The following is a 16,483-nucleotide window of genomic DNA, read 5'->3' on the forward strand; positions in this document are numbered from 1 at the left end:
TGTTTTGGGGAAGCTTAAAGCACTTCCCAGATATCATTTCACTTAAGCCTCCCAACAATCTTGAGATTTAAGTACTATTATATTAATTCTCATTTACAAATAAGGAAACTGAGGCTTTCAGGAAATCTTGTTTGTAGTCCCATAAAGACTGCTAAGTAGTACAAGGGATAGAGCCTGAAGTGACAAAGACTGGAATTTGAATCCCTCCTCAGACAGCTAGCAGCTGTGTGACCCTGAGTAAGTCACTTAACCTATGTTTTCCTCAGTTTCTTCATCTATGAAATAGTAATCATAAGATCTACATCACATGTTTTTGAGGATTGAATGAGATCATGTGTACATCATAGACTGGCAGATGCATGTTTCCTTCCCTTTTCCCCATAAATGATAAATGTGAGAATCACAATTTCACCTCAAGTCTGATTGACTCAGGATCTAACTGCTTTGACTCAATACTAACCATAAAACCAGGGAAAGTAAAAAAATAGAGTACAGAGTCCTAGCCTCAAAGGGCTTACATCTAGTTATACCTCCTTTGGTAATCCATTCGGAAAGAAATTATTGAGATAGTCAATGCTCAAGTATATATTCCTCAAATTATATATATATATATATATATATATATATATATATATATATATATATATGTGTATAGGTATATTTTTTCCCATTGGAGGGGAGAGAAGGGAGAGAAAACAAATGCTTATTCATTGAAAAGATGTGAAAACTTAAAAAAATGGTTTTTTAAACATTTTTAAAATGTTTAATTTAAATAAATTTTAGAATATATTTCTATATATTCTAAATATATAAAATCTTAGAAAGGTAAGAGGATTTAGAGAAAGGGGAGAGCAATGGCAGAAAACGGCCCCGGTTCAGGAACTTGTATGTTGTGATGGGAAAAGAATCAGAGAATTTTAACAGGGAGCTGTACTGTCAGCATTATTTAGTCAGGTCCCTCCCTACAGCATGAATGTCTGTCTACACAGTTCATAGCACTTGGTAATAATATACAGGAATAAATGTTTGTGGATTGATTAAGGGATTGTACCATTATCATGACCAGTGCTTACCCCATCCCATGATCCCTGCAATAATTGTCGGTGATCCAGAGGAAATCTTTCCCAGCAGTGAGCCCAAGTCGGCCTCATGAAAATGCGTTCTCTTCCTTGAATCACCCAGAACCTATCACTTCACAAATATCGGAAGGTAATCGTCATGGATGTCCCCCAAAGTCTTCTCTGCTGACCTAAGTTCATGGAACCATAGAACTGGAGAGTTGAGAGGACCTAAGTCCAACCAAAAATGAAAAAAAATTTCCACTCTAAGGGACACAACAAGTTATCATGCCTCTAGATGATAAAGATGGGGAGCTCAGCATCTCTTCAGACAGCCTGGTCTACTTATGAGCACACTTGAATGCTGGGAAGTTTTAGCTGACAGCCAATTATAATTACCCCTTACTCCTCCAACTCCTAGAGGGAGGGTCATGTTCTAGATCTCCTCATTATCTTAGTCACCCTAAAGTCTAGAAATTCTACAGCTTGTCAATATCTGTCCTATGAGGTGGTGGCCATATCTCAATAAAAAAGTCTCAAAAAAGGGGAGGGGGGCAGCTAGGTGGTGCAATGGATAGAGCAGCAGCCCTGAAGTCAGGAGGACCTGAGTTCAAATCTGATTCTCAGACACTTAGCACTTCCTAGCTGTGTGACCCTAAGCAAGTCACTTAACCCCAATTGCCTCAGCATTATAATAATAATAATAAATATCAATTTATTTAACAAAATATAAAGCTATGATTTCCCCAGACCTGAGTACAGGAATCAAAGATCTAATTAACAGTCATTTATTTCAGCACTGACTATGGGCTGGATATAGCTCAGCACGGGGGATACAGGGACATGGCTGATCATCTTAGTGAGCCATCAAATATGGACCACACAGACACATCAAAGTGTCTATCAGAAAGCTGGGTTTGTTATAACACTAAAATTTCTTCATTTGATCCTCACAATCCAGGAAGGTCGATTCTATTATTATTCCCATTTTACAGATGAGGAAACTGAGACAAACAGGAACTAAGCAGCTTACCCAAGTTTATACCACTAGTAAGTGTCTGAGGCTGGATTTAACTAAGGAAGGTCTTTCTGACCCAAGCCCAGCACTCTGTCCATTATACAAGCTGTGCTTTTCCACTCAATTGTTAGACTGAATCTAATCGGATGATTTTTCCTTTGTGGAGAAGGGGAAGTAATTGGTAGATAGACTTGTGACAGGGAACTTCTAACTGCAATGTTATGGACTAACTGCAAAAATTCTTCCCACCACTATAGCTTAGCAATCTCTATATAATCAGACCTCTAATCATCAGAGCTTACACTAAGAGGTTAAATATAAATCAATCAAAAAGTGTTTATTAAGTGCTTAATATGTGCTAAATGCTATGCTAAGCCTGGGGATAGAAGAAGATAAAAACAGTAGCTGCCTTGTAGGAATGGACCTTCTGAATGGGGAAACAATACATAGGCAGAAACATATCTATATTCATATGTATATAATACACACATACACATGTATGTATAGAATATATATCATATATCTATATCTATATACATATATGTATAGAAATATGTGTAAATGAATAAATATATGTATATACATATATTGTACATATACACATGTGTATTTAGATCTCACTGGAAACCTTTAAAATAAGTCATACCATTCATGTCAATTCTCTGAAAATTGCTACTGCATGATCTTGAGTATCCTTCCACCATCTTCAATTTCTGCGTTTTCCATCTATAAACCCAGCGAGTAGGTTTCAATGGTCTCTTGGGTCATGTCCTGCTCTAAATCTGCAATTCCACATGAACTCAGTTCTTCCTCATACCAAAGTCAACCTTCTGCCAGTTATGTCTCCCTAAAGCTCAAAAAGAGAAAAAAAAAATGTCTTTAGAATTATAAAATGACTTTGTTAAGGATTCAATGAAAGGGATATCATTCGACAATGATTTGCCTCAAAAGTATCTGGGTTTTATTTTGACTGCCTTGAGAAAAGCAGAGCTTCCGACCCTGTTAGTGATCATTCCCTCCCCTCTTCTGCCCTAGTCCAATCATGATTGAAATATTATATTCGGTTCTGGGGTGGTTCCCTATTTGAAGGAAGGCATTAATAGAAGGCATTTAAGGAAGGCATTAAAATGAACAGTGTCCAGAGGAAGACAACCAGGATGAGGAACAGACTTTGAGCCATTTTATCAGAAAGCCTTTTGAAGGAACTATGGGTGTTTCTTCTGTAAAGGAGAAAACTCAAGGGAACACATTGGTTCTATTCAATTATTTGAATGGTTGTCCTGTGTCGGAAGCATCAAACTCAACCTCTTTGTTTCTTTGTTTTGTGAAACAAAACATAGGAGTTAAAAAGTGGCAGACTTTTATTATAAGTCATGGAGGATGCTGACAATTATCTCTAAATGGATAAGGAACTCTTCTTCTAATAAACATTCATTGAACTGTATTGAAGTGGAACGTGCTCACTTCAACAATGACATGGAGATGACAATTTTCAATTTGTCTTCCCAATCTAGGTCGATATCCTCCATTTTTCTAGCTCAAAGAACCATCTCCTGGAAAATGATTGATTACAAAGTATAGTTTCCTTCCAAGGGCTATGATTAGTGCTATGAATTTAAATGGAAAAAATAGAACAACCCCTTCTTGCAGTGAATTTATAATCTAATGGAAGAGATAGCAATAAATGTATGAATAAAAACAATATAAATTTAAAGTGAAGTACTACACATATGTATAAACATATATGCGTACACATCCAATCTACTCTGGAAAGGAGGGCAGGAGCATTCTGGGGAATCAGGAAAAAGCTTCCTGCAGGAGATGGTGCTTGAAACCCATCCTAAAAATGTGATTCTAAGAGGCAAAGAAAAGGAAGGAGTGCAGGCTGGATGTTTGTTTCTTTAGTGAATCATTATAGCATTCATAAAAGGTAATTAGTTCCCCTAAAGTCTGGTGCAGTTATAAATGTGATGAATTTTAGTTAGAGGATCTGGATTCAAATCTTTACTCTGCACTTTTCTGCTTATGTGACCTTCACTTATTCTTTCCATCTCTCCTGGCTTCATTGTTGTCAGTTGTAAAAATGAGGGGATTGGAACAGACGCGCCCTGAAGTCCCTTCCAGCTCTAACTCTGAGATCTTAAGATATTTATTGAAATGGCCATGGGTATCTCAGAAGAGGTCCTTCCCTCATCCCTGCTCACTCCACCAGCAGCTTTCCCAATCAAATCCATCATTCACCCAGTGAAATCAAAATTTCCACCTCTTGATAATAAACTTGATTTTTGCTCAGATTCATAAAGATGATAAATAGTTTGAGTTTCTGTCTATAGCTTTTATTTCTGAATCAGAAAGAGAATGGTCATGTGGGCTTTAGCAAGTTCAGAACTTCTCTGAGCTCAATTTTGTCTTCTGGGAAATGAGGAAGTTAAATGAGCTCTCAGGTCTCTTTTAGCTCTGAATGAATAACAATATACAAGGTGCAGGGAGTGAGGGGAAGGAGAGAAAGAGGGAGGGACAGAGAGAGAGGAGGGAAAGAGAGGGTAGGAGAGGGAAGGAAGGAGAGAGGGTTGGGAAGAGAGGGAGGAAAGAAGAGAAAGAGAAAGAGAGACAAAGACACACAGAGAGGTAGAGACAGTAAGAAAAAGACAGTGAGACACACAGGAAGAGACAAAGACACACAGAAAGACAGAGACAGAGAAAGACAGGAAGAGAGAGAGAGAAAGCTCTCATGATTCACTTTCCCTTTGAAACATGCTTCCTTTTTGTTTTTAAACCTTCACTTTCAACAACCCATTAAAGTGAGTACAAAGTAAAGGCAGCCCCTCCTTCACGCCCAGCCTGCTCTCTGCATCCCCTCTAAGCTGGCTCTGTTTCAATGTTGTCATTCCCATTTCACCTATTTTAATTAGGGCTGTGAGACCTCCCAACCCTAACTGCCCTCAAGTGATCAGGCCCCTATTAATAAGAGCTCTGTGGGCCCATTAAGTTTGCCTGTTTCCCAGCCTTGGTCCAGGGCAGTGGCTGGTGTGGCAGCCTCCCACGGACTTCACAGACAAGCTTTATTTTGGATGCCATCCAGAGCCCAGTGAATACATTCCCTCCCTCCTCCTCCTCCCCCCAAAAAGTGCTCCTACTTTCGAGGGGCCAGACAGCTTCACTGGGGAAAACTGAATTTCAGCATCATAGACTTGATTCCACCAGGTAAGGGCACCTCATTCTGAAGTTAATTCTTTGACATAACTCTTGTCTGGAGCTAACCATATAAGTGACTGAGGAAATGCCAAATCTATACAGAGTACTATTTATACCACCCTGAATCTTTAGGGCTCAGGACTGATCAAATTAAGCCTTTGATTGGGACCTATTGTTGGCCAATCAACGAGAGCCAGAATAATTTGAGTTTAAGTTGATCCCTTCTATGATCTGTCAGGTGTTTTTTGTTTATTTGTTTGTTTGTTTTTGGAGGGAAGTTGGGGTAGAGAAAGCTCTTATTGTCCTGATCCCAGCACACAAATCCAAATGAGTTTTCCCTAGTGGTTGACCATCATCATCATTGTATTGGTTCATTTGTTTCAGTCCTGTCTGACTCTTTATGACTCCACTTGGCAAAAGTAATGGTTTGCCATTTCCTCCTCCAGCTCATTTAACAGATGAGGTAACTGAGGAAAATGATATTAAATGACTTGGTCAGGCCACACAGCAAATGTCTGAGGTCATATTTGAACTCAGGTCTTCCTGACTCGAGACCTGGTAGTCTATCCACTGCACCACCTTGCTGCTCAGTAGAAATCTAGAACCTTGCAGATGGACTTGTTTTGATTCTAGATTCACTCACTTTTTCATTCAACAACAATTGAATCTGATCAATGAATCCATAAGCCAATAAAAGAATGGGCAACATATCCATTACCAGAGCATCACAGATTTTAAGAATTGGAAGAAACTTTATAGACCATCTTGTCCAACCTGTATCAGAGCAGAAATTTTTCCTGTAGCATCCCTGATAACTCATCACTCAGCCTCCTCTAGCAGAGTTTCAGTCAGAAAGAACTGACACCTTGCAAGGTATCTTGGGGTTTAGAGGCAGGGATCAGCTTAAACTCAAATTATTCTGGCTGTAATTGATTGGCCAACAATAGATCCCAATCTAAAGCTTAATTTGGTCAGTTCTGAGCTCTAAAGACTTGGAATGGGGATAAATAGCAATTGTTTCTGTTTTGGCCAGAAACCCTGAGTTTTTCCCCTGTCAGATTATTATTATTATTTTCATTATTACTATTATTACATAATAGTAGTAGTAGCAGTAGTAATAGTAGCAGTGTTAATAGTAGTAGTAGTAGTAGTAGTAGCAGTAGTAGTAGTAGTAGTAGTAGTAGTAGTAGCAGAGTAGTAATAGTAGCAGTAGTAATAGTAGTGATCATAGTAGTGGTACTAGTAATAATAGCAGTGATAATAATAGTAGTACTAGTAGTCTAGGTGAAAAAGGCCATTTTTCGCCTCATTTCTTCCCTTGGTTTAATCAATGAATGGACATTGCCTCAGTCAAGCTCAGACCTGAAAGACCTAACTTAGAAAGGTCAAGGTCTCTCACTGTCTGTTGGGTCATCTCCTGTCATCCTGATTTATATCTTTTGCCACTGGACCCAGATCATTCTGGAGGAGAAAATGAGGCCAGTGACCTTGCCCAGCCCTCCCTCACTTCAGTCTCATTCACTTGCATGTCATGGTCTAACCTCCCTGATGGGATGGTCTTCTCAATGACAAGGAACAAACACAACTAGGAAATCTGCAAGCAGTCCATTTCATCCCACAGAACCGTTCTTGTTAGGAAGGGTTTTGTTTGTTGTTTGTTTGTTCTGTTTGTTTTTCTTTTGCTTTTACTCCTGACATTTCTAAATTTGCTGCTTTATTATGTCCACCCTCTTCTTCTTGGCTTTGTTCCCTGGCTCCAAGGAGAGCAAATCGACTCCATCTGCCTCATGAAAATAATTGATCCCAGTTAAAATGTCTTCCCTAGGTCTTCTCTTCTTCAATCCAAACACGCCCAGTTCCTTCAACTGACTTCATAAAATCTAGATTGCAAGCTATTTATAATCCTGATCCTCCTCCAGACACTCTAGATTATCAGTGACCTTTTTAAGTGGCAGTGCCCTGAGGATTCTAGATTGAATTTGACAGTCACAATATGTATTTTCATATACAGAAAATTTACATGTTTTATCTCTTTTGAGCCTTGAAAGGATCCTTTGTTTACTTCAGCAAATATTATGATACCTATTTTAAAAATAAGGAAACTGTTTCAGAGACATAAAATGACTCATCTTTGGTGACAAAACTAAAAAACTATCAGAAGTAAGATATGAATCTAGGTCTTTCACATTCCAAATGAAGTTCTCCATCCACTACAGTAAGAGAAGATATTATCATAGAACTTTAAAAGGACAGATGACACACAATAAATGTTTGTGACCATGGATCTCACCTGTAATGAAGTTCATTTTAAAGAAAAAAATAGATTTCAACAAGGAAATTAATTCCAAGCCATTATCACTCAAAAACAAATTAACTTTTACAGAACATTTCAGCAGATAGAAGACAGATTCTGGAAACAAGATCGAGCCCGTTGTTGTGGCGTTGCTAAGCACATTTCTATCTTGTAAAGAAGGAGCTCCCATTCCCACAGACATCACTGTTATTCTCTCTCCCTGGGATTATTATATCTATGGATCGTCTTTGAGGATAGCAACATTCATCTGACCAAAAAGAATGGGCCAAGGAAGACTGGTCTAGGGTTTATAGTACCATGTGTATTTTCTTCCATAAAAGGTCCCAAAAATAAAATGCTGTCTCTATCAGGCTATGGTTTTTGTTCCAAGAAATGGTTCTATGGACTCTCATGTTGAGGAACATCTGAAATTTGTGTCAAAGTAAATCAATGGAGCTTTCTCTACATCCTATTCCCAAAGGGACCAATCAGACCCCCCCTTTCCCCCCAAACACACACACTTCATTGGCACAATGAAGCAATTATTCCATAGATTGTTTGAATACCTATGCTACCAGTATGGCAAAAGGGCTGAAATGCATCATATGTTCTTTATTTTGCAAGATCACTGTTTGCCTCAGACATCTGATAATAGGACTCTAGGTAGATCATAAAATTTTCTTTAGAGCTGGAAGGGATCTTAGTCAATGTACTGAGCCATCTCATTTTATAGTAAGCAAACTGAGACCTCAAGACATTTAATCAGTTGCCCAAGATCATGCAAGTTGTAAGGCTCGCTTTTCTCATCTGTGAAATGGGTCTAGTGCTATCCAAACTATTTATCTCTCAGGCTTATAATGAGAATCTAATGAGAGAATCCATATAAAGATTTTTGTAAACCTATAAAGGACTTATAAATGCCTGTTGTGATTATTTTTATTATCACTATTATTACTAACAATAATAATGAAAGCTATTATAAATAAGTTCATTAATAATAATATTCTCACGACATTATAAAACCTTTATCTTGAGTTTAGTATGGAATAAGTCATAGCAAGAGATCTCCTTGTTGTTGTCATCATTGATTTTTGAAAACAATCCAGTTTCTTATCTTTCCCCTGGACCAAAAATACAGTGTTTTAACAATATGCTTTCATAGTTTTCTAGCACTGTTTTCTGCACTGAGCTTTTGGCCTTATAAAATTGCTGATCTCAATCAGGGGCATTTTCACCCCTAGACAGAAGGAGCCATGTTGAAGAATTGTGGTTGTTTCATATCAGACAAGATGGACAGTTTTACTGTGTGGAAAAAAGTAGGACCTCTGGATGTAACTTTCTGGCAGCTGAGCCTTATCTCTATCTCTGAACCTGGCATGGTGCACCCTGTTCAGTAAGACCAAAATAAGCATTTCTATTGTACTGAAATGAGCCTTATACAGTTAATGAGCCAATTTGCACCACTTAAGGGTTTCACTAAAGTTTGACATCAGGAGCCAGTGTTTGCCTGGGAACTTAGTACTCTTTGTAGGACTGAGGTCGAGAGGGTAAATCTGGATGCATATGGAGGTGACTTGTGAGGACCTTAGCCAAGAAGGGCTAAGAAGGAAGAACTAGAGAAACTAATATTTAGTAGAAAGTGGTGAGACTAAGAGTTGTCATGGTCTCCCTGATTGGTCCCAAATTTCACTGGACCTGAGGAAGTTGGTATAATCTGGTTTAGTCTAGTTATCCTACCTCAAAGGGGCAATTGCAAAGTCACGTTGGGTAAAGCTTTATTCATTTTTTAATTCTTTTTTAATTATAGCTTTTTATTTTCAAAATATATATTGTATATATGTGTGTGTGTGTGTTTATATATGGATGATTTTTGACATTCACCCTTATAAATCCCATGTTCTAATTTTTTTCCTCCTTTTCCTTCCCAGTCGACAAGTGACCCACTATATATCACACATGTACAATTCCTCTCTCTATATTCACACAGATATTGTGCTGCACAAGATAAAGCCTTATTCTGTAGGGCACAACCGTCTGTTGTAATGTCTCCATACCAATGTTAGAACTCTTGAGTTTTGTACAATTGACAAGCAAAACTAACTGGGCCCAACTCATCTGTAGGAGAAATGGCCCAAAGTTGGCCCCTACTGGGGATACCCCAAAGCTACTACCAGAAAGGATACTACAAGGAGTGGAATTAGGTCAGGGAGGAAACCATCTGTCACGGGGCCACTGAAATGGAGAAAACATGCCAGGTGTCTTCCTGGGTTGATGAATTACTTTTGCGAGCTAGTTTCTCTGCTGCCAAAGGAATGAATTCACTGTCAAGATATAAAATAACAAAATTCAGATTATATAATTAAAAAACGACACCCGAGAAACGTTCTCTTCTTCTGGATTTCAGGGCTCTGGGGCTCAGCCTCGTTCTCTCTGACCTAGTTACTGTTAAAAATGCAAAATGCTTTTTCTTCTCCTTTGCTCCTCTGAAATATCTCCGGGCCGGGCAGAGGCTGGGTCTCCGGAGTGATGCTTTTCATCACGGATGATGTGGAGAATGTGGATGTGTGTGTCTGAGCGTGGACGTGTTCAAGCGTGTGTCCGTACGCTGGAGTGTGTGTGTGTGTTTGTGTGTTTTTGTGTGCATGTGTGTGTTTCAAAGGCAGCCAGATCCTTGGCCCTCTCCGCCTGTTTAAAGCCAGCCCTGTGGGTCAGGAAATGTCCCAGCACACACCAGCCCTGCGGTGGCCTAGTGCTGGGTGGAATTCAGCTCCGGGTAAAGATATGTTACAAATTAAATGTTGCAGGCGGTATGTAAAGCTGCAATAAATAGAAACGGAGTTACATCAAGGATTGAATTAAACCTTCAGTTTCAACTCGGCAGCTGTAATTAAAACTTAGCCCGTAGCAAATCATTCACTGGAGATTAAAGTAGTGTGGGGGAAGCCCAGAATGGGGCTCACCTTGCTTGCTCCAATTTATACGTCTGAGTTACCCAAAGCTAACAGCCCTGCCCCTGAATCCAGCTCCCAATTAAAAACACAGTTTGAAAAAGCTTTAGGAGACCTGAGGGGCCCCTTTTACAGAAGCCTCTCCCCTGCCCCCCTGCCTCAATCTATGAACAAATTAAAAAATATTACCTGGTCCCCTGTTGCTCCTCCAAGCTGACACTGTGTTTTCATTAATACATCATTAGAGTAATGACATTGTGCTGGGGCTGGACTCCAAACACCGGGCTGGGACAAAAACATGAGGCCCACAGGCTTGGACTTTCCCATTGTTTTAGGGGAAAATGGAAAGTGGGAAGATACTCCGAATCATACATCTTGGCTGTTTCTATTCCCTATCTATAGCTAGAGTGTTTAGAAGCCTTTTGCTGTTTGTTTGTTGCTTACTTTTAGAAAATAAGTTGTCCCACTTCTCTTCAAGCCAGCCCACCTTCCCACTGACCTAAAACTAAAAGATCCCTCTTGATTGATTGAAAGACTTCCTTTCAGATCCAAACCATCTGAAAACACACAAATTGAACTGTTTTTTTTTTTTTCTAGACCATTAATTGTTACCTCATAGACAATAACGGCTTCATCCTGGTATCTGAAGACTACACACAGGTAAGTGAGAAGCTTCTCTCTACTAGCCCCAACCCACAAATTTAGAAGGTGTCTGAATAGAGGAAATCTAGTAGCAATATCAACTCTTCCAGATAATCATTTGTGTTTAAGAGGAAAATACCAGATTATAAAGCCTGTTCCCATCCCCCCCAAGAGCGGAACTGACTTTTCACAGGGCCCCAAAGGATTTTTTACCTCAGAGTAAGGAGGGTCTGCTCTTAATCCCATTAAAAGTTCAATTTATAGAAAGAACTCTTTGCCACAGGGTTGTCTCTAATACGGAAAAGGCTATTTAACTCAGGATGGATGTTCCTAAAAGCATTTGGGCCACTTTGAAGGAAAATGTCCTTATGACATGTTATCTCCTCGGGGAAGAAGGGGGTGGGAATGACCCGGAGCTCTCCACAATACTTGACTCTGCTTTTTCTGTTTTTTTAACCTGATAACCAAGTCCCAGGATTAACTCCAGCACTCAGCATTCAGGGACACGGGTCCCTAGAGAGATAAGAAAGGCTCTGAGACTGATTGGGCTACTGGTGCCAGGTAGGGAAAAGAGGGAAAAGGGGCTGGAACAGCTGTAGACAGAAGGAGATGAGCACCAATATCTTGGGTGTATTTTTTTTAAACTTAAAATGACAGTTGTAATCGGAAAACTTGTCAACGATAAAGAGACAGAAGCCAAAGTGGACATTTTGGTATGTCAGACTCTTCTTGCATTTGGACGGAAGGGTAAATCAGTGTGTCAAAAGTGACAAAAGAAAAGAAGGGTGAAGGACTCTCAATGTGATGAGCAGAACCAGTCTGAAAGATCGAAGATGCATTCTAATCTGGGCCTGATTACTGACTGGCTGCGTGACTTTAGTGAAATCATTATCCTTATGTGGACCTCACTTTCTCCATCCGTAAAATAGGGATAATAATAGCATTTCTCTCAGAAGATTATTGTGATATAGTACTAAATGACATCACATTAAAACTCTACATAGATATTAGTTGATTGGATAATGATGATGTCGACAAAATTGATAACCATAATCATAATAGTCAAAACAGATGTTTCTATTGTATGTTGAGACTACCAAAGTGCTTTGTATGTCATTGAAGCCTGAAAACAATATGATATAATAGATTCGATGCATTCTATACTGCTTTACATTATGAGAATACATATATATATATGTATATTACTTTACAAATGAGAAAAATGAGATTTAGAGATATGAAATAAATTGTCTAAGTCTTATAAGAGAAAGTATCATAAGAGAGATTTGAACTCAGTTCTAATAAATTCTATTATTCTGTAATTGCATCCTTTAATTTTATCCTAAGACAAATGACTACTTGGAGTGAAAGACATTGGAATACAGAGAAATGATTTCTCTTATTCTTTTTCTCCACACATATTTAGATCAGCAGTGTCTGTGAACAGTGAAGAAGTTGCAATGATCTTGATGTTTTTCCTTTGTTTGTTGAATACTTTTATTTCCCTGCTGGCTGCTGTTCTCATTAAGTCCTGTCCCCCTACCAGAATCATTTCTGCTATTGGGTTGGGATGCCATTTATTCATATTGCCCCTAAAACCACCATATTCCTTTTCGTGCTTTTTTTTTTTATTTGTTAAAAACCCCAAAGAAACCAATTAAATAAATAATTGGGGGGTAATAAAATGTCCCCGCTAACACAATCTAATATTGTGCTTCTTTTTGATGGGCACTGTCTACCTAGGTAATAGCTTTGGCTCCGGCACGTAATACACACAGCAATCTGCCTTTTCCAGAATATGGGGAGTCCAAAGGTGACTTAGGTCTCCATCTCTTTTTCAGGATTTTTTAGGAAGTGAGGTGATTTAGGTGAATATCTTTGACCACAAGGGGGAGGGAGGGGAATATAACAATCTATTTCAGACCTCAGAAGATCTAGAATTTATGTAGAAATTGCTTTTGAACATCAGTCCATAGCAACTAACCAAATGCCTTGAAGAAGACTAGAGTAAATTTTGGTCATTATGAATTATGAAACTACACCAAGGAAATAACCAAATGGCCGGTGCTAATATCAACAATTACCAAGCTGTAAAAGCTGTGTATAAATACCCCCCCAACCCTCCGTGCCCCAAGGCACACATACACTCCATATTCACCCAAGGCTTCAGTGCTCGATTCACTTGCTTGATCTCCTTGAACAGGGCTGCAACAGGACGTGATACCTCTGCCTGTCTTTTGAGCCTGGACTTGTTTGAGGCTGTCTGACTTCCTGTGCCCCAATTAGGATAATTCTTCTTCATTTAACAACTAGTTCCATTGAAATTGGTGTACTTATGCACATGAAATACCAATGTCCTCCTGGCTTCTCGCGGGCTACACACACCCACATATTTTGGAAAAGCTCCCAAGTTTCCCTCAAGTGAAAAAGGCAATACTCACTATTCAGACAGAGGAATGCTTTTTTTTTTTTTTTTTTTTTTTTTTTTTTTTTTTTTTTTTTTAGTTTTCTGGCGAGGTCTGTAAGCATTTCTGCCTGAAAACTCCCAGGTGCATAGTTGAGGTCAACTCAGTTACTTGTAATGGAATTGGGGTTTAGTTAATACAAAACCCATGGAATTTATGTAATTTAGGAATATGATGCATTTTGCCCCCATAAATCTTAAGAATTTTTATTTCTCTTCATCTTTTTTTGTCTTTCCCAGACCCTATCTCTATAATAAGGGGGCAGGAAGGCCAAATCTTGCAGAGGGCAGGAAGCTTCTTTCATGCGTTCTACCTGGATATTAGTAAATTTTTCGCCACCCTCCCCAGTGGAAAGAGTTCTGAATTACAGTTTTAAATTTTTATTGGAGAGCCCAGTTTAAAAAAAAAATGCACATGTTCCTGAATTTGCCAAATCCCCACCTGGGCTGAAACGCAGACCTCCAAACATATTGTCTCCATGGTAGGCAGTAAACACTGAGCCTTGCATTCGCAGGGAGCGTTCGGTAGCAGCACGTCATGTTGGATGATTGTCACGGACAAGTATTGTCTACTTGAAAGGTCTGTCCTTTATTTACATCTTAATTACAGAAATACAGAGTAGGGTATTCACCAGAAAGTGGCTGTGAGAAAGAACATGTTCTAAAGTGAGGAAATTCACAGAGCTGATGATACGGATGGTTACAGGTCATCCAGGAATTATAAACAATTCATTTTATTGTGTAGAGGAAGCCCTTTCCATCATGTATTTTTACCTTTATGGAGTGCTATGTTACTCACAAGGGAGCATACCTTCCTTAATATGGGTCTCCTCTGCAAGGTAGAGGCTGCCAGTGTTACAGTTCCAACATCGGTCCTGCCGGGCCCGGCCATTCCCCGTGTATTGTGCAAACTTTGACGTTGACTTATGGACTCACTTTTTACTCTCATAACTCAGGATCAGTAAGGAGTTTTTGCATTTTGTAATGTTACAGTAGCCCCGAAACTCCATCTGTTTTGTGGCCAGAACCCCGCTCACCGGTTCCTCAGCCCCTGATGTCGGCTGTGTTTGTTTCTCGGTGCTGTTGGTAGAGTAGTGATCTGTGCTTTTCCTTATGTCTTCTTTCTTGCAGACTGGAAACTTTTTTGGTGAGGTCGAGGGAGCTGTGATGAACAAATTGCTAACAATGGGCTCCTTTAAGAGGTAAGGGTTTTACGGGCCCTGTGCCCCCCCAAAAAAAGTTTGCCTAAATAAAGTAAAACCAACTGAGGTCACATAAAACAAGCCCAGGTCTGACCCCTTTGGCTGGCTTCGCCTGGTGTGCGTCTTCCATCCAGAGGGCCTTGATGTAACTCGATGCCTCTCGCCTGAGTGCCGGGAGTCTTGGAACCTCAGCCCACAATGAGCTTCCTGTTAGGCGAGCAGTTTATTGGGGGCTGATATTGAAGTCGGGGTCTGCAAGGTGATGCCCATTACATCAATTTGAAGCAAGTCACTGGAGAGAACCAGGAAACGGTTTCACTGGAAGAAAGAAAAAGATTCCCCCCCCCCCATGATGACATTAAGAAAAAAAAAAAGGCAAAGGTCCAAATGACCAAACTTAAAGGAAAAAAAGAGGAGGGAATAATAGTTTTTTTTCCTAAATAATAGTTTTTTTCCCCTAAATCAATTGTCCCTCTTTTTGGAATTCAGCAAATAGTTTCCACAAATACGTCTCCACAGACACAACAAAGTGATGTCTAATTACGTCTAAGGTACCACACAAATGAAATGACTGCTGGCTTTGGTCGTTAGTTAATTACACATTTCCCCCTCCTCTCCCCCAGTGTCACTTCTCTATCCATCCAGCAACTAGACCGAGCTCTTATTAGCTCCAAAGGTCATGGGAAAACGGAACATCCAAATAATCCATTCCTTTGTAACATCTCACTTCCTTCTCTTCCACCTCCTTTCATTCTACCTCCCAAGAAGAATGGCAACCTTTGAAATGGTGTTTTAATAGGAATAACTGATGTAGTTAAATACATAATAGGAGGAAATATAATGATAGACCTCAAGCTCAAATGGGAGAGCTCAAGCCTGCTGGTTGCCAACAAGCAGTGGTTCTCCATCTTATTACTACCCTGCAGTCAGGCAGTGTCATTAAAGACAGCCAGTGCAATTAATTCTTCCTAATGTCGTGGAACCTGGAAAGCCAATCATCAAGATCAGCTGAGCCATGCACAAAGCACCAAAATTTAAATATGACGATTCAATTTAAAAAATAATAATAATTAGAATGCTGTGGAGAGCAGACTAGATTTTCAGTTAAGGGATTTGGCCTTGAAATCTGGCTGGAGAAGTGATTTATCAACTACTTTCTGTTTGGATCTTTTAGCAGATAACTCCCAACTCTTGAGAGTTCCCATCTCCGTGTTTTCGTTTTTGTTTTGTTTTGTTTTGTTTTGTTTTTCATCTATAAAAGGTGGGGGATGATCTCTAAGATCCATTTTGTTTCTAAATCTATGACTTTATGATATAAGGATCTGGAGTTTCCAAACCACTCCATACTTTAAGAAATGGAATTTAAGTCCCTTTCCATCCCAATTCTCTGTGTTAATGAATAAAAAAGTGGTTAAATTAAAAATGGGTTACTCTGAGCTATCAGTATTTGGATTATTTGTTTGATTTTAATTCTAACTAAACTACTCACCAGTGTGCCAATCTGTGGAGATTCTACTTTGGTATGGATTTGTCTACATGACTTTGAAGTCCCTCCTAACCGAAATTCTATAATTCTATCAATAAATGGAAGAGGATAAAAGAACAGACATCCACACATTTTATGAGCATTTCCTAAGGAATTTTAACCAAAGTTGATTGGTAA

General features: G+C 39.2%; 1 protein-coding gene across 5 annotated transcripts in view; it reads left to right on the forward strand.

Annotated features, from left to right (window-relative positions):
- Positions 1–16,483, forward strand: part of CACNA2D3 (calcium voltage-gated channel auxiliary subunit alpha2delta 3) — a 1,010,949-nt gene that overhangs the window by 929,529 nt on the left and 64,937 nt on the right. For all 5 annotated transcript variants that reach the window (XM_031952127.1, XM_031952119.1, XM_031952106.1 and 2 more), the window contains 2 exons: positions 11,110–11,172; positions 14,750–14,820. In XM_031952127.1, the coding sequence (XP_031807987.1) occupies positions 11,110–11,172; positions 14,750–14,820 (134 nt within the window). The remainder of the gene's footprint in view (positions 1–11,109; positions 11,173–14,749; positions 14,821–16,483) is intronic.

The sequence above is a fragment of the Sarcophilus harrisii genome, chromosome 1, assembly GCF_902635505.1.
Source record: "Sarcophilus harrisii chromosome 1, mSarHar1.11, whole genome shotgun sequence".
Classification (NCBI taxonomy): domain Eukaryota; kingdom Metazoa; phylum Chordata; class Mammalia; order Dasyuromorphia; family Dasyuridae; genus Sarcophilus; species Sarcophilus harrisii.